This window comes from Solanum pennellii, chromosome 3, assembly GCF_001406875.1.
Source record: "Solanum pennellii chromosome 3, SPENNV200".
NCBI classification, from domain to species: domain Eukaryota; kingdom Viridiplantae; phylum Streptophyta; class Magnoliopsida; order Solanales; family Solanaceae; genus Solanum; species Solanum pennellii.
Genome location: NC_028639.1, coordinates 73414992 through 73439771, shown reverse-complemented (window position 1 = coordinate 73439771; position 24780 = coordinate 73414992). Strand labels below are relative to the sequence as shown.

At 33.7% G+C, this 24780-nt stretch overlaps 4 protein-coding genes across 6 annotated transcripts; 3 read left to right on the top strand and 1 right to left on the bottom strand.

Annotated features, from left to right (window-relative positions):
* On the top strand, positions 1–7571 carry LOC107012941 (cyclin-A2-4-like). Its single transcript, XM_015212913.2, has 13 exons — positions 1–949; positions 2239–2590; positions 2880–2979; positions 3074–3160; positions 3525–3667; positions 4313–4405; positions 4865–4998; positions 5613–5688; positions 6354–6430; positions 6551–6584; positions 6683–6832; positions 6926–7060; positions 7151–7571. The coding sequence occupies exons 2-13, from the start codon at positions 2285–2287 to the stop codon at positions 7208–7210; spliced, it is 1395 nt and encodes a 464-aa protein (XP_015068399.1). The 5' UTR covers positions 1–949; positions 2239–2284; the 3' UTR covers positions 7211–7571.
* Positions 7572–8373: 802 nt separating this feature from the next.
* LOC107013660 (D-glycerate 3-kinase, chloroplastic-like) lies at positions 8374–11298 on the top strand. The gene is made up of 10 exons (XM_015213520.1): positions 8374–8713; positions 9548–9933; positions 10062–10141; positions 10220–10271; positions 10351–10392; positions 10463–10541; positions 10619–10650; positions 10730–10798; positions 11045–11119; positions 11203–11298. The coding sequence occupies exons 1-10, from the start codon at positions 8482–8484 to the stop codon at positions 11296–11298; spliced, it is 1143 nt and encodes a 380-aa protein (XP_015069006.1). The 5' UTR covers positions 8374–8481.
* Positions 11299–12343: 1045 nt separating this feature from the next.
* On the top strand, positions 12344–16677 carry LOC107014459 (D-glycerate 3-kinase, chloroplastic-like). Its single transcript, XM_015214376.2, has 13 exons — positions 12344–12683; positions 13518–13903; positions 14032–14111; positions 14190–14241; positions 14321–14362; positions 14433–14511; positions 14589–14620; positions 14700–14768; positions 15015–15089; positions 15174–15290; positions 15374–15424; positions 15528–15672; positions 16405–16677. The coding sequence occupies exons 1-12, from the start codon at positions 12452–12454 to the stop codon at positions 15669–15671; spliced, it is 1359 nt and encodes a 452-aa protein (XP_015069862.1). The 5' UTR covers positions 12344–12451; the 3' UTR covers position 15672; positions 16405–16677.
* Positions 16678–17227: 550 nt separating this feature from the next.
* LOC107014457 (protein CDI-like) lies at positions 17228–21175 on the bottom strand. Of its 3 annotated transcripts, XR_001456233.2 has the most exons (4): positions 21018–21175; positions 20074–20881; positions 18811–18922; positions 17228–17496 (listed from the first exon to the last, which is right to left on the bottom strand). XR_001456233.2 is itself a non-coding variant. In XM_027915738.1 (3 exons), exon 2 carries the CDS (start codon positions 20871–20873, stop codon positions 20118–20120), a length of 756 nt encoding a protein of 251 aa, XP_027771539.1. In that variant the 5' UTR covers positions 20874–20881; positions 21018–21175; the 3' UTR covers positions 17232–17496; positions 20074–20117. The 3 variants fall into 3 exon arrangements, 2 of the variants coding, with proteins under 2 accessions (XP_027771539.1, XP_015069860.1); XM_027915738.1 differs by lacking the exon at positions 18811–18922 and having other exon boundaries at positions 17232–17496; XM_015214374.2 differs by lacking the exons at positions 17228–17496; positions 18811–18922 and having other exon boundaries at positions 19753–20881.
* Between the last annotated feature and the right edge of the window lie 3605 nt (positions 21176–24780).

Sequence of the window (24780 nt, the reverse complement as noted above, 5' to 3'; positions counted from 1 at the left end):
CTCAGCATATCTCATGCTACCATTATACATATTTGAACTGAAACATGGCACCAGCAGTAGCATCTCCCAAGGGGATGACCTAGTAGTTGCTTAGGTATGAGAGTAATTCAGAAAAATTAGGTCTGAATCCAGTTACAACACTTATTTCATGAATTAATCGAGATATGCACAAATTGATACATCGATACTCTTGTATAAAAGATTCATGAATTAATCGAGATATGAACAAATTGATACATCGAAACTCTTATATACAAATATGGCATTAGAGCCCCTTGAGTAGGGTAAGTGAATGTTGGTTTTTCTCGATTACTCCCTCCTTGCATGGTAACACCTAGCTATCGTTACTCCTCTCAGGATCATAGTTAATACAATAGCTCTTAGTTGCAAAAATTTGTCTGTACTCATCACGAGTAAGTATTTCATATTATAATTCTGGTCTTATAAGGTGTAACAATAGCTAGATTACAATGTGTATCTAGAGAGTTCCTCGAATTCACGTGAATTTATACTTTATAATAAAACTACTATTTTAGGATAAAGGACTAAATGTGTACAAATTTCCAAAGTAAGAGGGTAATTCAGGAATAAAACAGCCAGCTAGGATGTCCTTGTATTTTACATTTTCGGACCGCGTGTTACCTTATAATAACCAAATTACAATACTAATTTGTTCTATAAAACCGTTTTAGTCAAACCAGTCAAACCTCTCTCTGTTTTTTATTTCCTCTTTTTCTCAGAGGCCATTACTGTAAACCCAAGATAAAGAATTACTCCCTTAATTGAATTTCTTTATATCTCATTTTTAACCTTCCTTCAATTTTCTTGAATTTGAACTTTGAACTCAATATCCCGCCTCTCTTCCATCTCAATCTCCATTTTCTTTCATCAAGATCCTGTCTTGATCACATTCTTGAATGTTCTTATAGCTGCTGAATGCAGAAACAAGGTTTATTAATCTACATTCTTTGTTCAATAACATTTTGCTCATATGATATGGTCTTTGGGGTTTCTTGAAATTATCAAATTTTGAATCTTCCTTCTTACATTGTTAATTTTTTTCTGTTTTATTGAAGTGGGTCGCTGGTTTTGTCTGATAATTTTGAATTCTTGGAGTAGAGAAGAAGAAATATAGAGGAATTTCCTTTAATTAGGCATCTAGATGTTTGGTAAAAGACGTATTTTTAAACGTTTCTTGGATTATAGTTCAATTTTGAGCTACATTGGTTGTGCTTGTTTGCTTCATTGAGATTTTTCTCCTGTTAAAGTTTTAGNGCTTACATTGTTAATTTTTTTCTGTTTTATTGAAGTGGGTCGCTGGTTTTGTCTGATAATTTTGAATTCTTGGAGTGGAGAAGAAGAAATATAGAGGAATTTCCTTTAATTAGGCATCTAGATGTTTGGTAAAAGACGTATTTTTAAACGTTTCTTGGATTATAGTTCGATTTTGAGCTACATTGGTTGTGCTTGTTTGCTTCATTGAGATTTTTCTCCTGTTAAAGTTTTAGAACATATACATTAGTGGAGATGTAAGTTCTTTGCCTTGGTTAATGTTTTGCCTTGGTTTCTCCGCTCCTATTGTTTTCTTTGACCTCTCTACCCTCACCAAACCCCACTTGTGGGATATGTTTGCTGTTGTTTGAAGAATAAGTTCTTTCATATTTGTACTTCTTTTGATGGTTTATAGTTTAATGTTCATGCTTGATATTAGTAGGACATGTGAACATGTTATTTTGACGAGTGGAGTATTATTTTTGTGAATATGGATCAGGAATACTGGGCATTTCTTATGCACATTTCATTTTGAATGGTATTATCCAGTGAACTGGAATCCTATGGAAAGATTTATACATGAATTCCTTATTAAGTGTTAGATTTAGTCGAGCTGAAGCGAAAGCTTTCCTTGGCTATAAATTATAATGGTTGGCTTCCATGGTAAAGAATGTTAAGTTGCAGTTAGTTTCAATGCTTCTTGAGCTTCACTATTCTTGATATGACATGCCCATTCCATTTTGAATGGTATTATCCAGTGAATTGGAGTGCGATGGAAAGATTTTTACATGAATTCTTCCTTATATGGTGGTAGATTTAGTCAACATTAAAGCTTAACCTTGACTTGGCTATAAATTATAATGGTTGACTTCCATGATAAAGCATGTTAAGTTTTGTTAGTTTCGTTGTTTCTTGAGCTTCATAATTCTTGATATGTCGTGTTACTGACTTTGAGAAAATTTGCAGGTAAATGAGGGGGTTCAACTAAAAGTAAATTGACTAGCTTAATTCCATGCCCCCCACACTTACTATGAAGAGAGAAAATTCAGTAATCTCAGCTGCAATTGAGCCCATGGTTCGAGTTACAAGATCTCGAGCTGCTGTCTCTGAAAAATCCATGGTTGCTAGCACTGGAGAACTGCCAAAGCAGCGGGGCCAGAAACGTGCTCTGCAGATAAGTTCTAACCCGGCAATCCTTAGGGTGAGGAACAAGAATGTTCCACTTACTTCCTGTGTGGAGCAGAAATGCCGGCCGGTGCTTAAGGATGTCACAAATCTATGTTGCAACACTTCAAATGGAGATGCTGTGAAAGCCCCAGTTAGTAGTTCTTCCTGTTTTACTTGTATTATCTACATTGTCATTGACACCATGCGAAACAAGTTTCATAAATTGAGTGTTGTGGAGTTCTTTAAATATCAGTAAGAGGTTTGAAATATCTGAAGTATTGCAAGTAGAGAATAGTATTGTGCATTAGAGATTTCAAGGATTCATGTGTTGTATGTGCTTCTATATTATCCTAATAAAGGCTTTGGTTATAGTGTATACACTTTCCTGCTGGCTCATTTTATCCCTGTTCTTATCTGATTTAGTTTATTTTAATTGTCAGAAGAAGAAGAAGATCATGCGGATTGGAAACAGCTCAATGAATGTGTCTACCACTTCTGTTGACCCTGAAGTCTCTCAATTTCCAGCCAAGTTACCACCAAGTATGGATCAAGATGCTGAAAGCATGTCTTTCTAATCTGAGAAGTACTGTTTGAGTCAGTTTTATGAATATTCACCTGGTTTGTCTAACTGCAGGGAGTAGCCTTAATCAAAGTTGCTCAGACAGAAAGTCCCATGAACAACAAGGAAATGCAGTAGAAATCAAAGGTTTTCCAAGAAAAAGTTAGTTTCCTTTTGAACTTGTTTCGTAGAGACAATATAACTTTTGGCAAGCTTTTGGTTGTTCTGGAAAGGATAACTAAGAAAAAGAGATGATGATAACAATTGATTTCTCTGTAGTAGTTATTTATAAATCAAATGAGGGAACCTTGGGCTTATCCTCATACTTTATTCTTGAGTACTTAGAGAATATGTTTTTGACCTAAATAATGATAGTAATTCTCCATTACACTTTCTTTCTTTTGACATTTTTCTCTAGAGAAAGGATTTGTATCTACTAGCTTTCTTGTGTTCCATGTAATTGTGACCATGTTGTTCTGTTAATGTTTTTCTTTTTGCATTCTAAACTAATTGAACTTTTTACCAGGCATAGTTAGGAAAGCTGTTCCTGATGCAGCACCATCAACATCAACAAAGTTGGACTTCATAGACATTGATTCTGATAAAAAAGATCCACTACAATGCAGTCAATATGCTCATGATATATATAACAATTTACGGGTTGCAGAGGTTCGTTTAATTGATATTCTTGCACAGTTCTTGTGGATTTCTAAGTTGAATAAGTAACTGGCACTCTGGCAAAGGTCATATTTGCACAAGCAACTCAAGGATGCTTTTTCACTGTTTTATTCAAAATTCAAGTTAGACAAATCAGCAACAATGCTCAACTTTCGTTATAATTTCAGTTTTATCTGTAACCACTTNTAGTTGAATAAGTAACTGGCACTCTGGCAAAGGTCATATTTGCACAAGCAACTCAAGGATGCTTTTTCACTGTTTTATTCAAAATTCGAGTTAGACAAATCAGCAACAATGCTCAACTTTCGTTATAATTTCAGTTTTATCTGTAACCACTTCGTTTCTTTTCTTTGCTAATCCTCCTTCATACATTCAATATATGTTCACTTGTGAAAGAATGCTGGATACTTTAGATCAAGAACACTTTCCACTGTGACACCTACTTATCGAATGTTTTTCTCTGCATATTAATAAGCATTATTTGCTTAATTTTCTGAATCCAAATCTCGACTTGTATGACTTCTGAGATTTCCTTGTTTTAGGATAATGGCGTCAAGCAGTAGCCATAGTCTTTTTCAGTTGCAGTGGATAACTGTAAACTTATCCTAATACAGTGTCTAATTTGTATTTCTCCAGCTAATTAGAAGGCCGCTATCAAATTTCATGGAAACACTCCAGCGAGATATCACAGAAAGTATGCGTGCAATCCTTGTCGACTGGATTGTGGAGGTAAGTTGGCGTTTATCTAAAAAAAAAACAAGAAACTGAATAGTTGAAGCATATTGTGTTATGTCTTCCAGTTCTGACATATTCTAATTATTAGTACTTGATTCATCTTGAACAAATAAATGTGAAACAGATCAATTTCCTAACAGTATTAACTTGGACAAGCAACTTACATTTTCATTCTGGGTTTTCATCATCTGGTGCTGATTCATCTTATATCAGTTTTGAATAAAGCTTGTAAAGATCGTACGTGATTTTTTACTCATGATAAATCATTCGTAAGATTCTTGTGAATTTGGTGCTAGTTAAGTCCGTATAATTTCTACTTGATGATGGATTCGTCCCGCCTCTCTGGCCCTTCCTTTACCTTTTCAGCTCATAATGGTTGTTAGATGCCTGCTGATTTTAGAAATGCTTTATAAGAAAGCTGGTTGCTTAGGTCATTGTCTGATCTTGTTTCAGGTGTCGGAGGAATATAAGTTGGTGCCAGATACACTCTATCTTGCTGTTCACTTTATCGATCTATTTCTCTCTAAAAACTATGTGGAAAGGAAAAACCTCCAGCTCCTTGGAATCACTTGCATGCTAGTTGCCTCGTAAGCTCGACACAACTGTTTTTACTACTACAGGTTCTTTGAAATATTGCTTTCTGGGAAAATATTTTCTTGAAATGCTTAAAAGAGAAAGAAACTCCAGTCGAAGAAATACAGGATACTTTCTTTCTAAATTAAACAGAAGTCTACTTCAGAATCTTTGGATGGGTTGCCCATGCCTAATAGTTGGAAACGTTTTAGCTACAAAGTGCATATAGGGCCAAGACTAAGGACTCCACTCATTTCAGAATCTGACAAAACAAAACTCATTTCATATATATGTGGGCTTATGAAAAAATGCTTAGCCAACATTTGCAGACTNGCCATGCCTAATAGTTGGAAACGTTTTAGCTACAAAGTGCATATAGGGCCAAGACTAAGGACTCCACTCATTTCAGAATCTGACTAAACAAAACTCATTTCATATATATGTGGGCTTATGAAAAAATGCTTAGCCAACATTTGCAGACTGCAGTGTGCCTTGACCTGTAAAAAAAGAGGACATCAAGCATTTTTGCCATCACTTTGCACTTAGTATTAAAAATCTTTCCTTTTATTCTTGAATAAAGAAATATATTTTATCTGGCTGAACGTGGATTTTTCTTTCAATTTTGAAGGAAATATGAAGAGATGTGTGGTCCACGTGTTGAGGAGTTCTGTTTCATCACTGACAATGCTTACACGAAAAATGAGGTAGAATACTGCTCTTTCAAGTTCTCACAACAGGATCTAGAATTTCTGCATTACGTGACGAACAAGGGTGGGAAGGACAAGCATAGTTCCGGCATAGTAAGCTATTAGCTAGTTTAAGATGATATCTTTGGGTTCTGTTCTGTACTTCCCATGGATAACCTAATTGATGAACGTGATCATTCATATATCTCTCCTCTCTAAACTTCAAATGCAGTTTACGTTCTCTATATGTGTTATTGTGTAATGTATATCATTTGATATAATTATCAGGGTGTCTATTCCCCTTCAAGCTTTTGAGTTTTTTCTTAAGTTCTAGAACTTCTAGGTCTACATGAATCTTCAAGCTTATTTCAAGCTAGCAAATATTAGAAGTAGATCTGTGTCTTCTATTTCATTAATATTTATTAGTGAGAGAATCTCGAGGAACTCCTACAAGAAATGCAACTCTATGCAGCATACCGTCAACAATGATTTTGTGTGTACAGTTCAAAGGAAATACTATATCTGCATGAAACCTCTTGGTTACTAAAGAAGATGTCGACACCTCCCCTTTCCCCTTTCTTTCTCTATCATCTTACAGAACTCCCAGAAAAAAAATGGTTTTCAGATGTTATTATATACAAGTTGATCGAACTGAAGGTTCTAATATACTAAATGTGGAGCAGGTCCTGGCAATGGAGATTCTTATTCTGAACTTTCTAGGTTTCCGACTCTCAACTCCAACTGCAAAGACCTTTCTCAGGTACTTTTGTTTCAGCCATGGTTTATTTTTACATGAGTATAACAGCATAGTGTTTCTTTTTCTTTCGTCTATGTGAAAAGCTGAAAATTTTCATCTTCATATGTATGATGCTATTTGTAGGAGATTTATAAGAGCAGCACAAGCTTCTTACAAGGTAATGAATTAATGTGCATCACTTGAACACCAAGAATGATAACAGAACCTTTCTCTGTACTGAAGTTAAATTGTATTGCTGAATGATACATTATTCAGAATCCCAATTTGGAGCTAGAGTTCTTGGCTAATTATCTCACCGAACTGACATTGCTCGAATATGGCTTCTTGAAATTCACCCCGTCTGCTATTGCTGCATCATCTGTATTCCTTGCGAGATGGACACTAGATCAGTCAAGCCACCCATGGGTTTGCTTCTTGAATTTCTTGTTTTCTTTTACTTTAATTCATTAGCTTTTGCATGCCTCTGGCGTGTAGAACTTATGCCTGCAACTTTGACAGAGTCCAACACTGGAGCACTATACCTATTACAAGGCTCAAGATCTGAAAACCACAGTTATTGCACTACAAGGTCTACAATTGAATATAAATAACTGCCTTCTAAATGTCATACGTGCTAAATACCGACAAGAAAAGGTACTTGTATGTTATTATTCAAAATTAGCACATTTGAGTTTTCATTATATGTAGTTCCCTAATAAGTGTCTCTTTTTCTTATGCCTACAGTTCAAGTCAGTCGCGTGTTTGTCTTCGCCAAAGCTACTTGAGACATTGTTCCAAACATGAAATTTGAAGATACAAGACTAACCAAATGAGGCAGCAAATGCTGAAGCAGATGAGATATTCTATAAAGGGGCTTTTTTGCAACTTGGCTCCTCCCTAGGCTTTTTTTATGAGAGTAACTGATTCAAAATTCACATTGAGTGTTCCTTTTGTCCACTCTTTTGCTGTAAAGGCTTTGACATACTAGAAATAGACTTAAAACTTTGCAACTTTAGCAGTAAAAAATGATCAACTTTCTCAGTTGTAATTCAAGAAAATCATGCAGGTAATTCTTTACTTGCTATTTTTTTCAACCCTGTTACATTTGCCAGCTTTTGTAATTTAGAATGATTTGTCTCAATCTTCTATATATATCATTTGCTTATCAAAAGTTTTTATCCCTAATTATTCGTTCATTTTTTTTCTTTTATAGTTGTCCCTAATTACTCGTACATTTTGACAAATCGAGAAAGGACAATTTTTTTTAATTCATTATACCCTCAATATTTTGAAAATCTTAAATATTTAATCATCTATTTCATAATTAATATGAATAAAATGATAAACTCACTATAATTATTTTCTTAATAGATGTATCAATTCAAAAGTGGACAAGTAATTGGGGACAAAGAGTGTTAAATTCTTTCCCACAATTTTCAGGGACTCAAATATTTCTCTTACTACAATCTTTCTTAAAAAATGAATTCACATTTTAAAAAAAATTACTAGGTATGATTTTTATAGTATAACAAATTTAATATGCTCTCACAAGTAGGATTTGAAAAGGTTAAGTACACGAGTAGTCCTTAGCCTATTTTTATGAGGTAGTGAGTTTGTATCTCGAAAACTCTCTCAATTTAAGAATTATGTATATGATTGATAGTATTTTTATGCAATTTTAAAAATAATTATTTCAACAAAAAGTGAAATCAACTATATGCTATAAATAATTCTCGGGAAGTCAAACATATTTTTTTTAATCTTGTAATCTTAAATAAATTTTAAATATTAAATATTTTTATCTAAATTCATTCCAAAAATTTTTGTCTTCAAAACTAAAATTCACGGAAATATGAAATTTATTATTTGAATCTTGTGATTTTAAACATATTTCGACATGTTAGTTGGTTATTGTTTTCCCCCATAAAAAAAAAAAATCAAGCATGGATTCCTCTTGGTTAAATCTAAACCGATCGTTTTGTAACTGAATATCCACAAAAAGCTGCAACACAAACACTTGCTGAGAACTTCTCTCACTCACTGTGTGTATGTGAAAGAGAGAGAGAGAGCCGACAATGGCGGGATTGAATATATTATCTCAGACTCCGTCGCCATGGCAGCTGTCAGCTTCATCCACATCATCATCAATATCATATTCTTTAAGATTTCCACATTTTTATGATTTTAATAATAATTACAATTGCGGCGATTTCAAATGCTCGACAAATTTTCCCCTTTCTGGAAACCCAAGACCAAAGCGTCCAACTTTATCCTCTCAAATGCTGCCTCACTTCTCCAATTCTTCAGGTTTTAAATTCTAGCTCTACTTTTGTTTCAATTCCAATTTCAGTTATGGGTTTACTTGTTGATGGTTATGTTTATAATTCGAAGTGGGTGTGAATTTCTTTGGCGAGATTCTTCTAATTGGTAAATAATTAGCTGTGCTTGCACATAAATGCTTTGTACCTGCTCTATTTAGTTGATTGATTTTGCAGTTGCTAAAATGGGGATTTTTTCCCTAGGATTGGATATATTTCTTGATAAGATGAAGTTGATGATAACTTGGCTGAACAGGTTAAAACCTAGCTTTGTTAAAGAGAAAGGAGTAAAGGTTTGGAGTTGAAAACTAGAAGTAACTAAATAAAATTCTTAAGTTATTCTTTTTTGGCCCTCGGAAGGGGAACAGCAGCTGGAAACGGCGGTTAATACCCTGTAGGCTGAGGAGCAAAAAGAGGAGGAATCTGCCTGAGGGCTGAGAGGCACTTTTTTTTAAAAAAAAAATGAAAGAGATCAACTTTGAATGAAGGTTATTCTTCTAATTTTAAATCCATATACCAAATTTTGGATAGGTTTTGGAAATTCAATATGTAATATATGAGAAGAAAGACAAACACAAACCTCTACCAGGGGATAAATGGTTTCTGCAGGTGTAAGCCGAGATGCAACTTATGCTAAATAGCGAACCTTAAAAGATGAATAGCTTAGCTAACTGTATGCAGTGGATCTTGCTTTGTACTTCTTGTAATATATATGGTTTATTTCTTATATCAGTTGATGACTACTAATGTTATTTCTGTTAAAATGCTGCCGTGCCATGTATTTTTTGCCCTTTTGCATTCATGGCTGATCATGGTTGTGCAGGCAGTGAATGTTCATGGATGCAAGATAAATCCGCTTCTTGTGATAATTTTTCCCCTAATGGAAGGAAGCAAGGTGCATTGAATGCTGCGTCTTCAAAAGAACGAGCACTAGTTTCTTCTGTGGACGATCTTTATGACTTCATATGCTCAGGCCCACTCATCAGTAAGATTGGTCTGACACCAGAAAAGGTGGCCGAGTCCATTGACGAGTGGATAGAGTATGGATTACGGCTTTGTAGATTGTTTCAACTCAATCAGTTGTCTCTCAACGAGGCCCAAAAAATTCGAATCTACCACTACTATATTCCAGTCTTCTTGTGGTGTGAACAAGAAATTTCGCAGCATAGTTCTAAGTTCAAAGAAGAAGAAGAAATCCCTCCATTGGTGGTAGACACATTTTTATCATTCACTTGGCTCTTGTGTGTTTGATTTCCATTGAGGTTAATATCATGCTAGTCTGTTATGTAAAGGTAGACATAAACACGCTAAAGGTAAGGTTTATTCTTGGCATGTAGATTGGCTTCAGTGCGCCTCAAGGATGTGGAAAGACAACACTAGTATTCGCATTAGAATATCTTTTTAAAATCACAGGGAGGTAAGCTGCTTTCATGATTTTTTGCTTCTTCTGTGGGATAGAAAAGTAACCGAAAATTATCTCACACATGTTAATCAGGAAAGCTGCGACAGTATCCATTGATGATTTTTACTTAACAGCAGAAGAACAGGTAAATGTTTCACAAGTTTGCCGCTTGCTAGTTTCTGTCTGTGCATTATCATCAATGCTGACACATTATGTGGTTTTAGGCAAAACTAAGAGACAGCAACCCAGGGAACTTGCTTTTGGAGGTAAAAAATGACGAATTTCACTTTCTTTTTTCAGAAAAAAATAAAATAAAATTTTTCATCTTCACTTCAGTTTCGTGGAAATGCTGGAAGCCATGATCTTCCATTTTCTGTTGAGACTCTGACAGCACTAAGTAAATTGACAAAAGAAGGTGAATGCACCTTTATATAGCTTCTGCTACTTTTGGCACTGCACCTATATGCTTAACTAACATTCAACTCCATCCAGGTGTGAAGGTGAAGCTTCCAAGATATGATAAAGTAAGACGGACCTGTGAACATTTAAGTCTCCGTGGGTTATTGATATTTGGTGATACTAATTCTGAAACTTTATTTCCAGTCTGCTTACAATGGTAGAGGTGACAGAGCTGATCCCTCCGAATGGCCAGAGGTTGAAGGGCCTCTACCGGTAGGAAGTTGTTTTTATTTAGACCTGGCAATTAGTGGATTTCAGTTCAGCTAATGATAATGATCAAAGAGTAATCCCAATGCCCTCATTTCTACAAAGTTAAAGTTAAAATTCTTAAATGACTAAAAATGTGAGAATGTCAGCATCATGGTCTCGTTCTGTAAAAACACAACTTTTCTCATAGATCCAAACTCAAAGCGATATGGTAAGATTGCCTCACGTCATTGTCAGTACTTTGGATATTAGGTAATTCTGTTTGAAGGATGGATGCTTGGTTTCAAACCCCTTCCACCAGAAGTTGTCAAAGCTGTTGATCCACAGGTTCAAATACTAGACTTCTCTGGATGCTTGTGCTTTTTATTTTGATCTCTCATCTTGGATCACTGAACCTTTCAAAATTGCAGCTAGAGACGATCAACAAGAACTTAGAAGCTTATTATGATGCATGGCATAAGTATAGCTTTTTTGCAACTTGGCTCCTCCCTAGGCTTTTTTTATGAGAGTAACTGATTCAAAATTCACGTTGAGTGTTCCTTTTGTCCACTCTTTTGCTGTAAAGGCTTTGACATACTAGAAATAGACTTAAATGAGCAACTTTAGCAGTAAAAAATGAGCAACTTTCTCAGTTGTAATTCAAGAAAATCATGCAGCTAATTCTTTACATGCTAGTTTTTTCAACCCTTTACATTTGCCAGCTTTTGTAATTTAGAATGATTTGTCTCAATCTTCTATATATATCATTTCTTATCAAAAAATTTTATTCCTAATTATATGTTCATTTTTCATTTTATAGTTGTTTTTAATTACTCATACATTTTGACAAATTAAGATAGGACAAATTTTTTATTTCATTATACACTCAATATTTTGAAAATCTTAATAATTTAATCATCTACTTCATAATTAATATGAATAAAATGATAAACTCACTATAATTATTTTCTTGATAGATGTATCAATTCAAAAGTGGACAAATAATTGGGGACAAAGAGTGTTAATTTCTTTCCCACAATTTTCAGGGACTCAAATCTTTCTCTTACTACAATCTTCTTAAAAAATGAATTCACATTTTAAAAACAATTACTGGGTATGATTTTTATAGTATAACATATCTAATATGATCTCACAAGTAGGATTTGAAAAGGTTAAGTACACGAGTAGTCCTTAGCCTATTTTTATGAGGTAGTGAGTTTGTATCTCGAAAACTCTCTCAATTTAAGAATTATGTATATGATTGATAGTATTTTTATGCAATTTTAAAAATAATTATTTCAACAAAAAGTGAAATCAACTATATGCTATAAATAATTCTCGGGAAGTCAAACATATTTTTTTTAATCTTGTAATCTTAAATAAATTTTAAATATTAAATATTTTTATCTAAATTCATTCCAAAAATTTTTGTCTTCAAAACTAAAATTCACGGAAATATGAAATTTATTATTTGAATCTTGTGATTTTAAACATATTTCGACATGTTAGTTGGTTATTGTTTTCCCCCATAAAAAAAAAAAATCAAGCATGGATTCCTCTTGGTTAAATCTAAACCGATCGTTTTGTAACTGAATATCCACAAAAAGCTGCAACACAAACACTTGCTGAGAACTTCTCTCACTCACTGTGTGTATGTGAAAGAGAGAGAGAGAGCCGACAATGGCGGGATTGAATATATTATCTCAGACTCCGTCGCCATGGCAGCTGTCAGCTTCATCCACATCATCATCAATATCATATTCTTTAAGATTTCCACATTTTTATGATTTTAATAATAATTACAATTGCGGCGATTTCAAATGCTCGACAAATTTTCCCCTTTCTGGAAACCCAAGACCAAAGCGTCCAACTTTATCCTCTCAAATGCTGCCTCACTTCTCCAATTCTTCAGGTTTTAAATTCTAGCTCTACTTTTGTTTCAATTCCAATTTCAGTTATGGGTTTACTTGTTGATGGTTATGTTTATAATTCGAAGTGGGTGTGAATTTCTTTGGCGAGATTCTTCTAATTGGTAAATAATTAGCTGTGCTTGCACATAAATGCTTTGTACCTGCTCTATTTAGTTGATTGATTTTGCAGTTGCTAAAATGGGGATTTTTTCCCTAGGATTGGATATATTTCTTGATAAGATGAAGTTGATGATAACTTGGCTGAACAGGTTAAAACCTAGCTTTGTTAAAGAGAAAGGAGTAAAGGTTTGGAGTTGAAAACTAGAAGTAACTAAATAAAATTCTTAAGTTATTCTTTTTTGGCCCTCGGAAGGGGAACAGCAGCTGGAAACGGCGGTTAATACCCTGTAGGCTGAGGAGCAAAAAGAGGAGGAATCTGCCTGAGGGCTGAGAGGCACTTTTTTTTAAAAAAAAAATGAAAGAGATCAACTTTGAATGAAGGTTATTCTTCTAATTTTAAATCCATATACCAAATTTTGGATAGGTTTTGGAAATTCAATATGTAATATATGAGAAGAAAGACAAACACAAACCTCTACCAGGGGATAAATGGTTTCTGCAGGTGTAAGCCGAGATGCAACTTATGCTAAATAGCGAACCTTAAAAGATGAATAGCTTAGCTAACTGTATGCAGTGGATCTTGCTTTGTACTTCTTGTAATATATATGGTTTATTTCTTATATCAGTTGATGACTACTAATGTTATTTCTGTTAAAATGCTGCCGTGCCATGTATTTTTTGCCCTTTTGCATTCATGGCTGATCATGGTTGTGCAGGCAGTGAATGTTCATGGATGCAAGATAAATCCGCTTCTTGTGATAATTTTTCCCCTAATGGAAGGAAGCAAGGTGCATTGAATGCTGCGTCTTCAAAAGAACGAGCACTAGTTTCTTCTGTGGACGATCTTTATGACTTCATATGCTCAGGCCCACTCATCAGTAAGATTGGTCTGACACCAGAAAAGGTGGCCGAGTCCATTGACGAGTGGATAGAGTATGGATTACGGCTTTGTAGATTGTTTCAACTCAATCAGTTGTCTCTCAACGAGGCCCAAAAAATTCGAATCTACCACTACTATATTCCAGTCTTCTTGTGGTGTGAACAAGAAATTTCGCAGCATAGTTCTAAGTTCAAAGAAGAAGAAGAAATCCCTCCATTGGTGGTAGACACATTTTTATCATTCACTTGGCTCTTGTGTGTTTGATTTCCATTGAGGTTAATATCATGCTAGTCTGTTATGTAAAGGTAGACATAAACACGCTAAAGGTAAGGTTTATTCTTGGCATGTAGATTGGCTTCAGTGCGCCTCAAGGATGTGGAAAGACAACACTAGTATTCGCATTAGAATATCTTTTTAAAATCACAGGGAGGTAAGCTGCTTTCATGATTTTTTGCTTCTTCTGTGGGATAGAAAAGTAACCGAAAATTATCTCACACATGTTAATCAGGAAAGCTGCGACAGTATCCATTGATGATTTTTACTTAACAGCAGAAGAACAGGTAAATGTTTCACAAGTTTGCCGCTTGCTAGTTTCTGTCTGTGCATTATCATCAATGCTGACACATTATGTGGTTTTAGGCAAAACTAAGAGACAGCAACCCAGGGAACTTGCTTTTGGAGGTAAAAAATGACGAATTTCACTTTCTTTTTTCAGAAAAAAATAAAATAAAATTTTTCATCTTCACTTCAGTTTCGTGGAAATGCTGGAAGCCATGATCTTCCATTTTCTGTTGAGACTCTGACAGCACTAAGTAAATTGACAAAAGAAGGTGAATGCACCTTTATATAGCTTCTGCTACTTTTGGCACTGCACCTATATGCTTAACTAACATTCAACTCCATCCAGGTGTGAAGGTGAAGCTTCCAAGATATGATAAAGTAAGACGGACTTGTGAACATTTAAGTCTCGGTGGGTTATTGATATTTGGTGATACTAATTCTGAAACTTTATTTCCAGTCTGCTTACAGTGGTAGAGGTGACAGAGCTGATCCCTCCGAATGGCCAGAGGTTGAAGGGCCTCTACCGGTAGGAAGTTGTTTTTATTTAGACCTGGCAATTTGTGGATTTCAGTTCAGCTAATGATAATGATCAAAGAGTAATCCCAATTCTATCATTTCTACAAAGTTAAAGTTAAAATTCTTAAATGACTTAAAATGTGAGAATGTCAGCATCATGGTCTCGTTCTGTAAAAGCACAACTTTTCTCATAGATCCAAACTCAAAGCGATATGGTAAGATTGCCTCACGTCATTGTCAGTACTTTGGATATTAGGTAATTCTGTTTGAAGGATGGATGCTTGGTTTCAAACCCCTTCCACCTGAAGTTGTCAAAGCTGTTGATCCACAGGTTCAAATACTAGACTCTCTCTGGATGCTTGTGCTTTTTATTTTGATCTCTCATCTTGGATCACTGAACCTTTCGAAATTGCAGCTAGAGACGATCAACAAGAACTTAGAAGCTTATTATGATGCATGGCATAAGTATGTCAAATCATGGATTGTCATCAAAATTCAAGATCCTAGTTATGTCTACCAATGGCGTTTGCAGGTTTGTTATGTGATTTCATCTGCATTTTCCTCCACATTTATTCTTGTGCTATTTGTTTAACCAGTGTAGTGGGATGTTTCCAGGCGGAGATCGCAATGAGAGCTGATGGGAAGCCTGGGATGTCTGATGAGGAGGTAACACTTTGTGTATTCTTTCTCAAAAAAGAAATGAAAACCCATCAGTTGATGCTTCAGAGGAATGTTTTCCATTTTTTTTATTTTGTTCCACTTTTCACAGGTGAAGGACTTTGTATCCCGCTACTTGCCAGCATACAAGGCTTACCTTCCCACACTGTACTCAGAAGGACCTTCTGGCTCAGATCCAAAGCATGTTCTTCTCATTGATATTGACGAAGGGAGAAATCCCATCCTCGGTTGCTAAGGTAAATCTGCAGTAATGGAGTTACTTTTGATCCTTGATAGATTATTATGCAAAGATCACAATAATCTTTGCAAGCATCATTTCCTTCTAAGAATCTCTTCAAGTGTACATTCAAATATACTATTGTAAATTAAGTCACATGTGAAGGTAAAATGTTTGAACAAAATTTTGCTCGAGTTATCCTTGATTGATTTTTGTGCAAAGATTTGACACTGACAAGCATTCTTTCCACCTGAGTGTATCTTCAGTTGTATTTTAAAGTTTAATACTGTAAATTAAGCCAATGTGAAGGTAAAATCAAATCAATTATTTTGTTGTTCTTCGAGTGTCTTTCTTTTGACTTGGTGTTAATTAAGCCTATCCTTTGAGCATAAACCTTCTCTGGTAATTGTATATTTGATGCAACTATGCCAAAGACCTAACTCTTGTAGTCCAAAAGGGAACTGTATTTGTAACTTCTTTGCTCTAGGCGTTATCTAGTTTTAACAACTCTAGTGTGTTTGGTATGTCATAGTCCATGTTTCATCAAAATGGAGAATTCTTATACTCACACCAAACAAACAGATACCATAAAATGTTGTACGTTGGAATTCAATAGAAAATGACTTAAAAGCAAGCACAAGTTTATTCAACTTCACAGTTTTCAAACATAGAAGGTAACAAAAGAGACGTGGAAGAAACATAGTGTGAGAAAACAGGGAATTTGTAATATGTTGCTAACATAGTAACACAGGGTTGGCATGGCTAGGATGGACATCAAGTACAGCAGCAGAGCATGTCCAGACAGCACTCGCAGGTCTCATAGCAACAGAAGCAGCAACACATTGCGAACACACTGCATTCATTCAGTCAAGTAAATCTGTCTTACTATCCATATTGTGTTAAGGTCAAATATAACTAGAAGAAACACACTACGACTCAAATTTATATTGCTCTATTCAAGCTCATGTAAGTAGGTCATTGGTGAAAATTTTAAGCTAAAACACAAATTTGTCAGTTTCTTGTGCTTCCAAGTTTTGAACCCCATAAACATGTTCATTATTCAGTTTTTGCTTCTAGAAAGGATCACCATCAATCTTTGCCTGTTTTAGTCTAGTGAATAAACTAACATATCCAAAACTAAAACAAAACACCCCACCAAACCCCTGCAATTTTGGAGGATCAGAGCAGAATAAAGTCAGAAGATGCCTTTAGTGATCAAAATAAGGTCAAAAGATGTCTTTTGAGGTAAAAAAGATAGGTAACAAAACTAGCATAGTATAAAAACATGTATGTCATCTCACTAAACTTCTGGCATATGTGTCTTCCAAGTTTACAAATTACTAGAAGATACATAAACGTGTATAGAGTTAAACAAGTAGGCACACATCCTACTTAGCGTACCATCAAAATCCTACTTGGCGTCACATACAATAAGTGCATCTCATTGTTCAACCTTATACATGTTTAAGTATGTGCACGCTCAAGATTGAAGGACATGGATGCCAGTTGATATCTAAAACTTGTAAATAAAAAAAAANTAAAATAACAAGTACTCCCCTACTAATCATCACTTCATCGAAACTGCAACTTTTTTTTATAACCGACAATTGTTCAATGAACAACAACATATCTAGTGTAATTCCACGAGTGAGGTATTGAGATCGTTCAATGATTTTACAAGAATTGATCATTCAACAGACAGATGATCTCAATCAGCTAAAAAAGTAGTGTAGCTGGATTACTACAGGAGGATACTGCCAAGTTCAATTATTGTTGTACATTACGTGATCTTCTGAATTCGGTTTTCACGTTGAAGGATTCCTCTCTTTTCTGTTGCAGTTACCTGAAAAAACACAAAAAGTCAGCCTAACTTCATTCTAAAAATATTATTTATCAGGCTCGTATAGTTACAGTAGTACTACAATAAGCACCACAATCATTGTAGTGATATCTTTTTTCAGGATTGTTGACATGTTACTGCTTATGAGGAGTTTGAAACTGATACAAGTTATCGTTACAAGCTAACAAGTTCGTAGTTGGAATTCTGATTATTACTTAGGTTTGAAACAGAAACAAGTTAAGTGTAACACAGCTAACACCAACAAACACTTACAACTCATGGATTTGTGTTATAAATCCAACCAGTAATAACATGAGATACTCTTCAGCCAAATGAACTCGAGAATTATGATAAATTGACTCTTGAATTAGGAAATATGAACCGTTAGGATAACAGTATTAGACAGAACATTGTAGAGACACACATTATTGAGATAATGCTTCCTTCCTGTTTATCCTGTTTTCTCTTGGACAAAGCTAACATCAAACAAAAATAATTAGGTGAAATAACAGACCTATCAGCCAATATACCTGGACCTGTCTTATAATAGGAAAACGAAGTTGTTCAGTCACAGATGTCCACAATACACAGAACATCCTTGTGTCTAGCGAAAGTGAGAAGAATTCCCCTGTTCTACTGGGTCACTTGGAATATGCTTTACGCGAAGGATATCCCAGAGAAATAAATCTGTGACTTGTGTTCATTCAAGAAAATTCACATATCAGGTTGTAAAAACATTATCAATCCCAATCCAAAAATAATAAGGGACCGACAATGAGTCCACAGGTGGAAAAAAGTATATATCTTGATTAATTAAGCCTGTCGAACTAGAACTAATCAAAACTCATCACAATACCTAATATTTCATTCATAAAATATCTAGTGTAACAATCAAACATTCTCATACTTTATATGACTACATGACATAAACCCAAAAATCAGACAAAATACCCAATCAATCTACACTTTTGGTAATAGATGTAATCAAAAAGCACCGAAGGTAAGTTGACCAAATCTGGGGTGCCACATCCATATCGTGTCAAAACGGGTGCGGCAAAGATTTTGAAGAGAAAGCGCGACATAGATTTATCGATACATACTAAACCACTTACTTATTCTGATTAAACTGATAATATTCAGAAGTTATAATGTTATCTGCACAAATGTAAATATCTTCACATGCAATGTAATGCTTAATCAAACAATCTAAGGGTAGGATACCTAAATAAACCCTTAAACTATAAAATAAGTGCACTGTAGAATAATGATAGATATGTTAGAATTAGGAAGTTCAAAATCTAGGGAAGGTAGGTTTACCACATTAAGAGGTAGAATTCTGAGGAGAAGATTGGCCAGTGGCCAACAATCCTATACAGCATCTGATGCTTATGCAATCAGCAGTGTTAATCAACTTTCACAGAGAATACCGCTGCCAGTGAAAAGTAAGTTTGAAACAAAGGTCAGTCACTCTGCAAATCCAAATATGTCTTCCGGAAAACAGAAGGTAAATATAAGCTATGATGTCTAGTACAAGCATAACTTTAGAAAGATGTTTGATTAGATCAATGTATGCTTACACATTAAGAAGTGATATACATAGAAACACTCTTATTTTCTCTTTGAATAGACTATTGTTTTACATTTATTACCTGGAAAAAACTATCCCAAAATAGCAGAACCTAGTGACAATAAAAGAGAACAAAGGGACAGAGTGCCACAAAAATACAAGTTTAACCATAGACAAAGGGGAAGTATAGATTAAAAAGGAAGTAATGAGTGTTGGCAAATAACATCTCAATCAGTGCAGATTTAGGTGACAAATGATACCCCATTGCTTAAGAGAATAAAAGATAAGAGATAGCATCTTCTACCAAGCAAAAAGAATTAGAAGGACAAGCAAATTGTCTAAGAAGAATAACCACAAGGACAGATGGACATGAAGGCAGCTGCTTCTAATTTAGCTGTTAGGTTAAAGCAAAGACACGATCAGTCTCACTATTGAAAGTTGAGGCAGCACAAGCATAAATGAGCAATTATACGAACAACCCACTTCTTCAAAGTTCTTTCTTGAGCAACATAAAAGAAAAAGCTATTGTAACGTGCACCTCCTACTCAACCCCCATCCTCCCCAAAAGAAAACCCAAACATAAAAAGCTCAAGAAGCTTCTTGAAAACACACCACTGCTCAATACAGAATAAATGCAAGAACCAAAACATCTTGCTGGAAGAGAGGAAGAAGGGAAATTTCCTAAAACCAAATTACAGAAGCAACCAAACCTCCATCGTTTCTCATTAATGAAACCAAATTACAAATCCAGAGCAGATATCAATAATAAAGTTGTAGATCATCACACAATCTACTACCTCCTATACAAACAGACATCTATTAAAATAATAATACAACTCTAGATGACTTAAAAGTCTGCTTATCAGATATAGCAACACAGAATAAAATACTGGCTTGAATTACAAAGAATCTCGAAGTGAGAAAATACAAAATAAATAATGTGGAAGGTTAATTTAATGGCATAACCTTCTGGTCACTGAACACACTTACAACAATAACCACCAGCTGATTACCTTAACATACACCCTGCGATTTAAACAATGTTGTCTACATTGGCTCAAACCACCTTCTCCTTTGCCTTCTTGGACTCTTCCAATTCCTTCAACCACAAATCACCAAATTCACAATCTTTCCAAGCTTCAAACCAGGGTCCACCAAGTGTATAGTGAATCGCCTTAGGAAATGTAGCTGGATCACCTTCAACAACCTTATTATGCCCCACAAGAAAGTTCCACACAAATGGAACCTCCCCAATCTCCTCATCCTCCAACCACATGAAGCGATGAAGAAATGCCCCGGACTCAGCATTCACCACCTCAGGTGTTAGCCTTCGGTTCTTTGGATGTCCACAGTTATAAAGAACCATGGACGACCAATTCTTCCTAGGATAAACCGTTTGCACTGCACCGTCCATTTTCGTAGTCTCTTTAGGAGTATAATCATGTTGTACACACATTAAAGCATATTTATCATCGACAATATCCCTCAATTCTTTAATATCCCCTATGTACAAGAAATCACAATCAACAAACATAGCCCAACCCTCATAATCTGCCAAGTAAGGCGTCAAAAATCGCGAAAATGAAAACTCAGTACTTTCCAGTTTCCCTCTTTCACGCCAATAGAGACCCTGCTCCCTCAACTCACATTGCTTAATGGGTGTTATCTCAAGTGGAATTGATGATCTTTTCAAAAGGGAATAACGACAAACCTCATACGCAACATCTTCTCGTGGATCATAGCCTACGAAAATCTTGAATGGCTTCAAAGGGGTCTCAGATTTCTCTACATCTGAATGCAAATCTTTCGACATTACAGTCTCTGCAAATCACAAAATCAAGAAAAATTCAAATCCCTGAAAAAACAACTTGAAAAAGAACGCATTTGGGTAAACAAAAAACGAATCTTGGAGCATAATTTTGACTTGAAATAGAAAATTTGAAACCTTGAAACTTACCTTTTTAGAGCGATAACAGATCTGGTTTGGACTGAAAAGAGAAAACAATAAAAAAAATTTCCTTTTTTGGTTGAAGAAAAAGAGTCAAAGATTTGTATGAGAAGTAATAATTGTGAGGGATCCCGAGAAGAACGTAAAGTATTTATAGAACACTAGTTTCTAAATACATAGAGCAAAATTTATTTTTTTAAAAAAAGGGAAAAGGCATAGATTCCTTCTTAAATTTGTATAGAAAAATTACACGTTTAAACTANATTTCCTTTTTTGGTTGAAGAAAAAGAGTCAAAGATTTGTATGAGAAGTAATAATTGTGAGGGATCCCGAGAAGAACGTAAAGTATTTATAGAACACTAGTTTCTAAATACATAGAGCAAAATTTATTTTTTAAAAAAAAGGGAAAAGGCATAGATTCCTTCTTAAATTTGTATAGAAAAATTACACGTTTAAACTATTATGACGATTTATTACACACTTTTGCTATTTAAAAATAAATTTATTTACGCTTAAAGCTGACATGAAAAAATAATTATTATTATTAAAGAAACGTGCATCAGGTCATTAAGAAAGTACTAAAAAATCAAAATATTTATTACACCCCACCCTCACATCTCTTCTTCTTTACCGTTCACCATCCTCATTTTCTTCACAACCCATTAAACTTAAAATAAACCAATAACAAGAAGCAACCAAGAAACAAATTACTTTAAATAAGAGTAAATTTTGAGAGGTTTCAATTTTTGGAGCTTCGTTGGACATTTTGAGTGAATTGGGTGATCGATTGAAAATGAGAAGAAAATTATTTTTCTATTATCTTGATTTTTTAAGAAACCTCCATGAAAAAACATGGAAAAAGAACAAAGAAATATATATCCAGATTTGAAAAATATTTACAACTACAAACCGCAACAAATAACAATGGAGACTCATTTTCCATGACCATTCAATGGAAGAAATTGAAGGAAAAAATTGAAGTAACCTTCTTGCGGGTACATTTTGAAATAGAAGAACTCTTCAACTTTACGACTAAACTTCAGATTTCGGATAATTTTTTTGATAGTCATTCCTAAAAGTTTCTTCCTTACTATTTTGCTATGAAGAAGACATAATTATTAGAGAACTTTAATAATTGATAAGAAATTATTTAGTTTAAACTATAATTAATAAATTAAAACATAAGTAATAAAGAAAAGAAAGTAAAAAAGATTTAAAAAATACAATTTTTGACGTGGCGCTCATACTCTGAGAATGGTGTTGCACTTATCAGGGTGGTATTAAATTCACTTTGAAATAGTTAAGGTATGTAATATATAGTTATGATAGTTAAAGTGTGTAACTGATTTTTCAATTTAAGTTTAAGAAGAAATTCATTTAGAAATGCTTTTTTTATATGCACACCCAAAATAATCATACCCAAAGTAATCATATTTGTATGTTATAGTTATAGTTTGTACAATTGCGTTTCATAGCGAATTTTATTTTTGCTATGACTATTTCGTTATACATATATACAAAAGAAGTTATGGCTATTTCGCTATATATATATACAAAAAAAGTAATTGTATTATTTGTTTCGGTGCACATATACAAAAGAATCAATTGTATAATTTCTGTTTGTATAAAGTGAGAAAGAGAGAAAGACAAAAGAAAACTGGGCAGGGGAAAATTGTATTTGTATAATCATAAGTGTATAGGATGAAAAATATATGTATTTGTATTAGTATATACAGTTTTCCCTAGTTTTATGCAAACACAAACGCAATTATACATTTGTATTTGTATAAAGTGAGAGAGGCGAGCGAGTTCTGGGAGAGAGAGGAACAAAAATATATGCATATATACAGTTTTCTCTCGCTTTATACAAATACAAACACATTTTATACATTTATGTTAGTATAAAAGCGACAGAGGCGAGCGATACTGCCAGCGAGAACGAGAGTGGTAGACTGCCAGCAAAAACGAGAGTGGCGAGCGAGATACCACCAGGGAGAGGCGAAGCAACAACAATTTGCTATGAGCTACATTTAAATCAAACTATACTTATAGCATTTAATTTGAATTAATAGTTTGATATTGCATACCATTTTCCCTATATGTTATGCTTTAAATTTATTAGGGAAAATGGTTCGTGACCTAAATTGCTATAACAATTTCAAACTTTAGGCAAGAGTTATTATAATCTGCACTATTTAATAGTGTATTTTAAAGATATATAGATGTCTATGTGGACATCATAAATATTGCATCATTATAAATGGTAACTTGTTCCACTAGACACTTATATATTTTTAAAATACACAATTAAGTAGTGTAGGATAATAGCATTTGTCCAAAATTTAAATTGTTACAGTAATTTCGATTAAAGTTCAAAATACACTATTTAATAGTGTATTTTAAAGATATATAGATATATATGTGGACATCATAAATATTGTATTATTATAAATAATAATTTGTCCCACTAGAGACACTTATATATTTTAAAGTACATTATTAAATAGTGCATATTTATTGCACTAATTCAAAGTTTGAATTGTTATAATAATTTCAATCAAAATTTAAATATATTTCAAATTATTTTTGTAAAAAATTATCAAACTTAAAAAATTTAAATCTCGATAAGGAGAGAGATGATTTTGCCTAAAACACTTTGTATGACTGTGATGTTTGATAAGACGCTCCAACCAAAATGACAACTAGGAGTACGATGATACAAAGGCTTTTGTTTTTTCTTCTCATGGTTTTTATTTCATTTTGTTAATATTATTGTTAATGCTATAAAAGAAAAAGAATAATAGTAGTAAATAAAAATGACAAAATGGACAGATTGATGTGGGTTAATATGACCTAAGTTGATGTTGAAATATTAACTAACTAGTGAATTCAGCCGCGCTTCGCGTGGTCATAATAACTCGTTAAATTCACTAACTAACTTTTTAGAATAGTTGAGTACTTAAAATATTTTATATATTTTCTATAGTGACATCTTAACGATTAAATCAGATTTCAAGTTTTAATGAAATATATTATTAGTGTTTAAGCTTTATATCTTTTATAATCTTAAGTAAGAGTTTTTATCTTCTAATAATATTTTTTATATCGCTAAACTTATGCTCCTTATTTTTGTAAGTAAAAGAAAATTTGATTCAAGAAGTTATATACTTGTTTATCTATACATATTTTTTCCTTTCATTTATATGGAAGCATTGATGAAAAACATTTCAATGTAAATGCAACAACCTATTTAAATTAGTTATTTAAACTTGAAAATAAAAAAATAAAAAACGTAGAAACATAAAAAGAAATAGTTTTGAACTGTGAAAACCCAATTGATCATTTGACCTTCATTTTATGATTCTACCATTTTAAATTTTCACGACTTAAAATTAAAAAAAATAATAGAAAAACAATGAATAATAACTTTTATTAAAAAAATAATCAATATATATCGTATGGTAAAAATAATTTAAAAAACTAAACAATCTATATTTTTTCATTCCTCTACAAATTTAAATATGTCGTGTCCATCCAATCATAAGTACCTAAAAGAAGGTATTTAATCATTATTTTTATTTATTTATTTTGAATTTCAACTATGCAAAACTCAATTTGACTATGAAAGTTTAAAATTTAACTCATAATTTTTAAAATTTTGAGAAGTAATAAAAAAGATTTTCAATCCAAATCATTGGCAAAAAGTCAAAGTAATTTGCATTACACAATCCCAATTTTCATAAATTATTTTTCATTTTTTAAAATAACAATT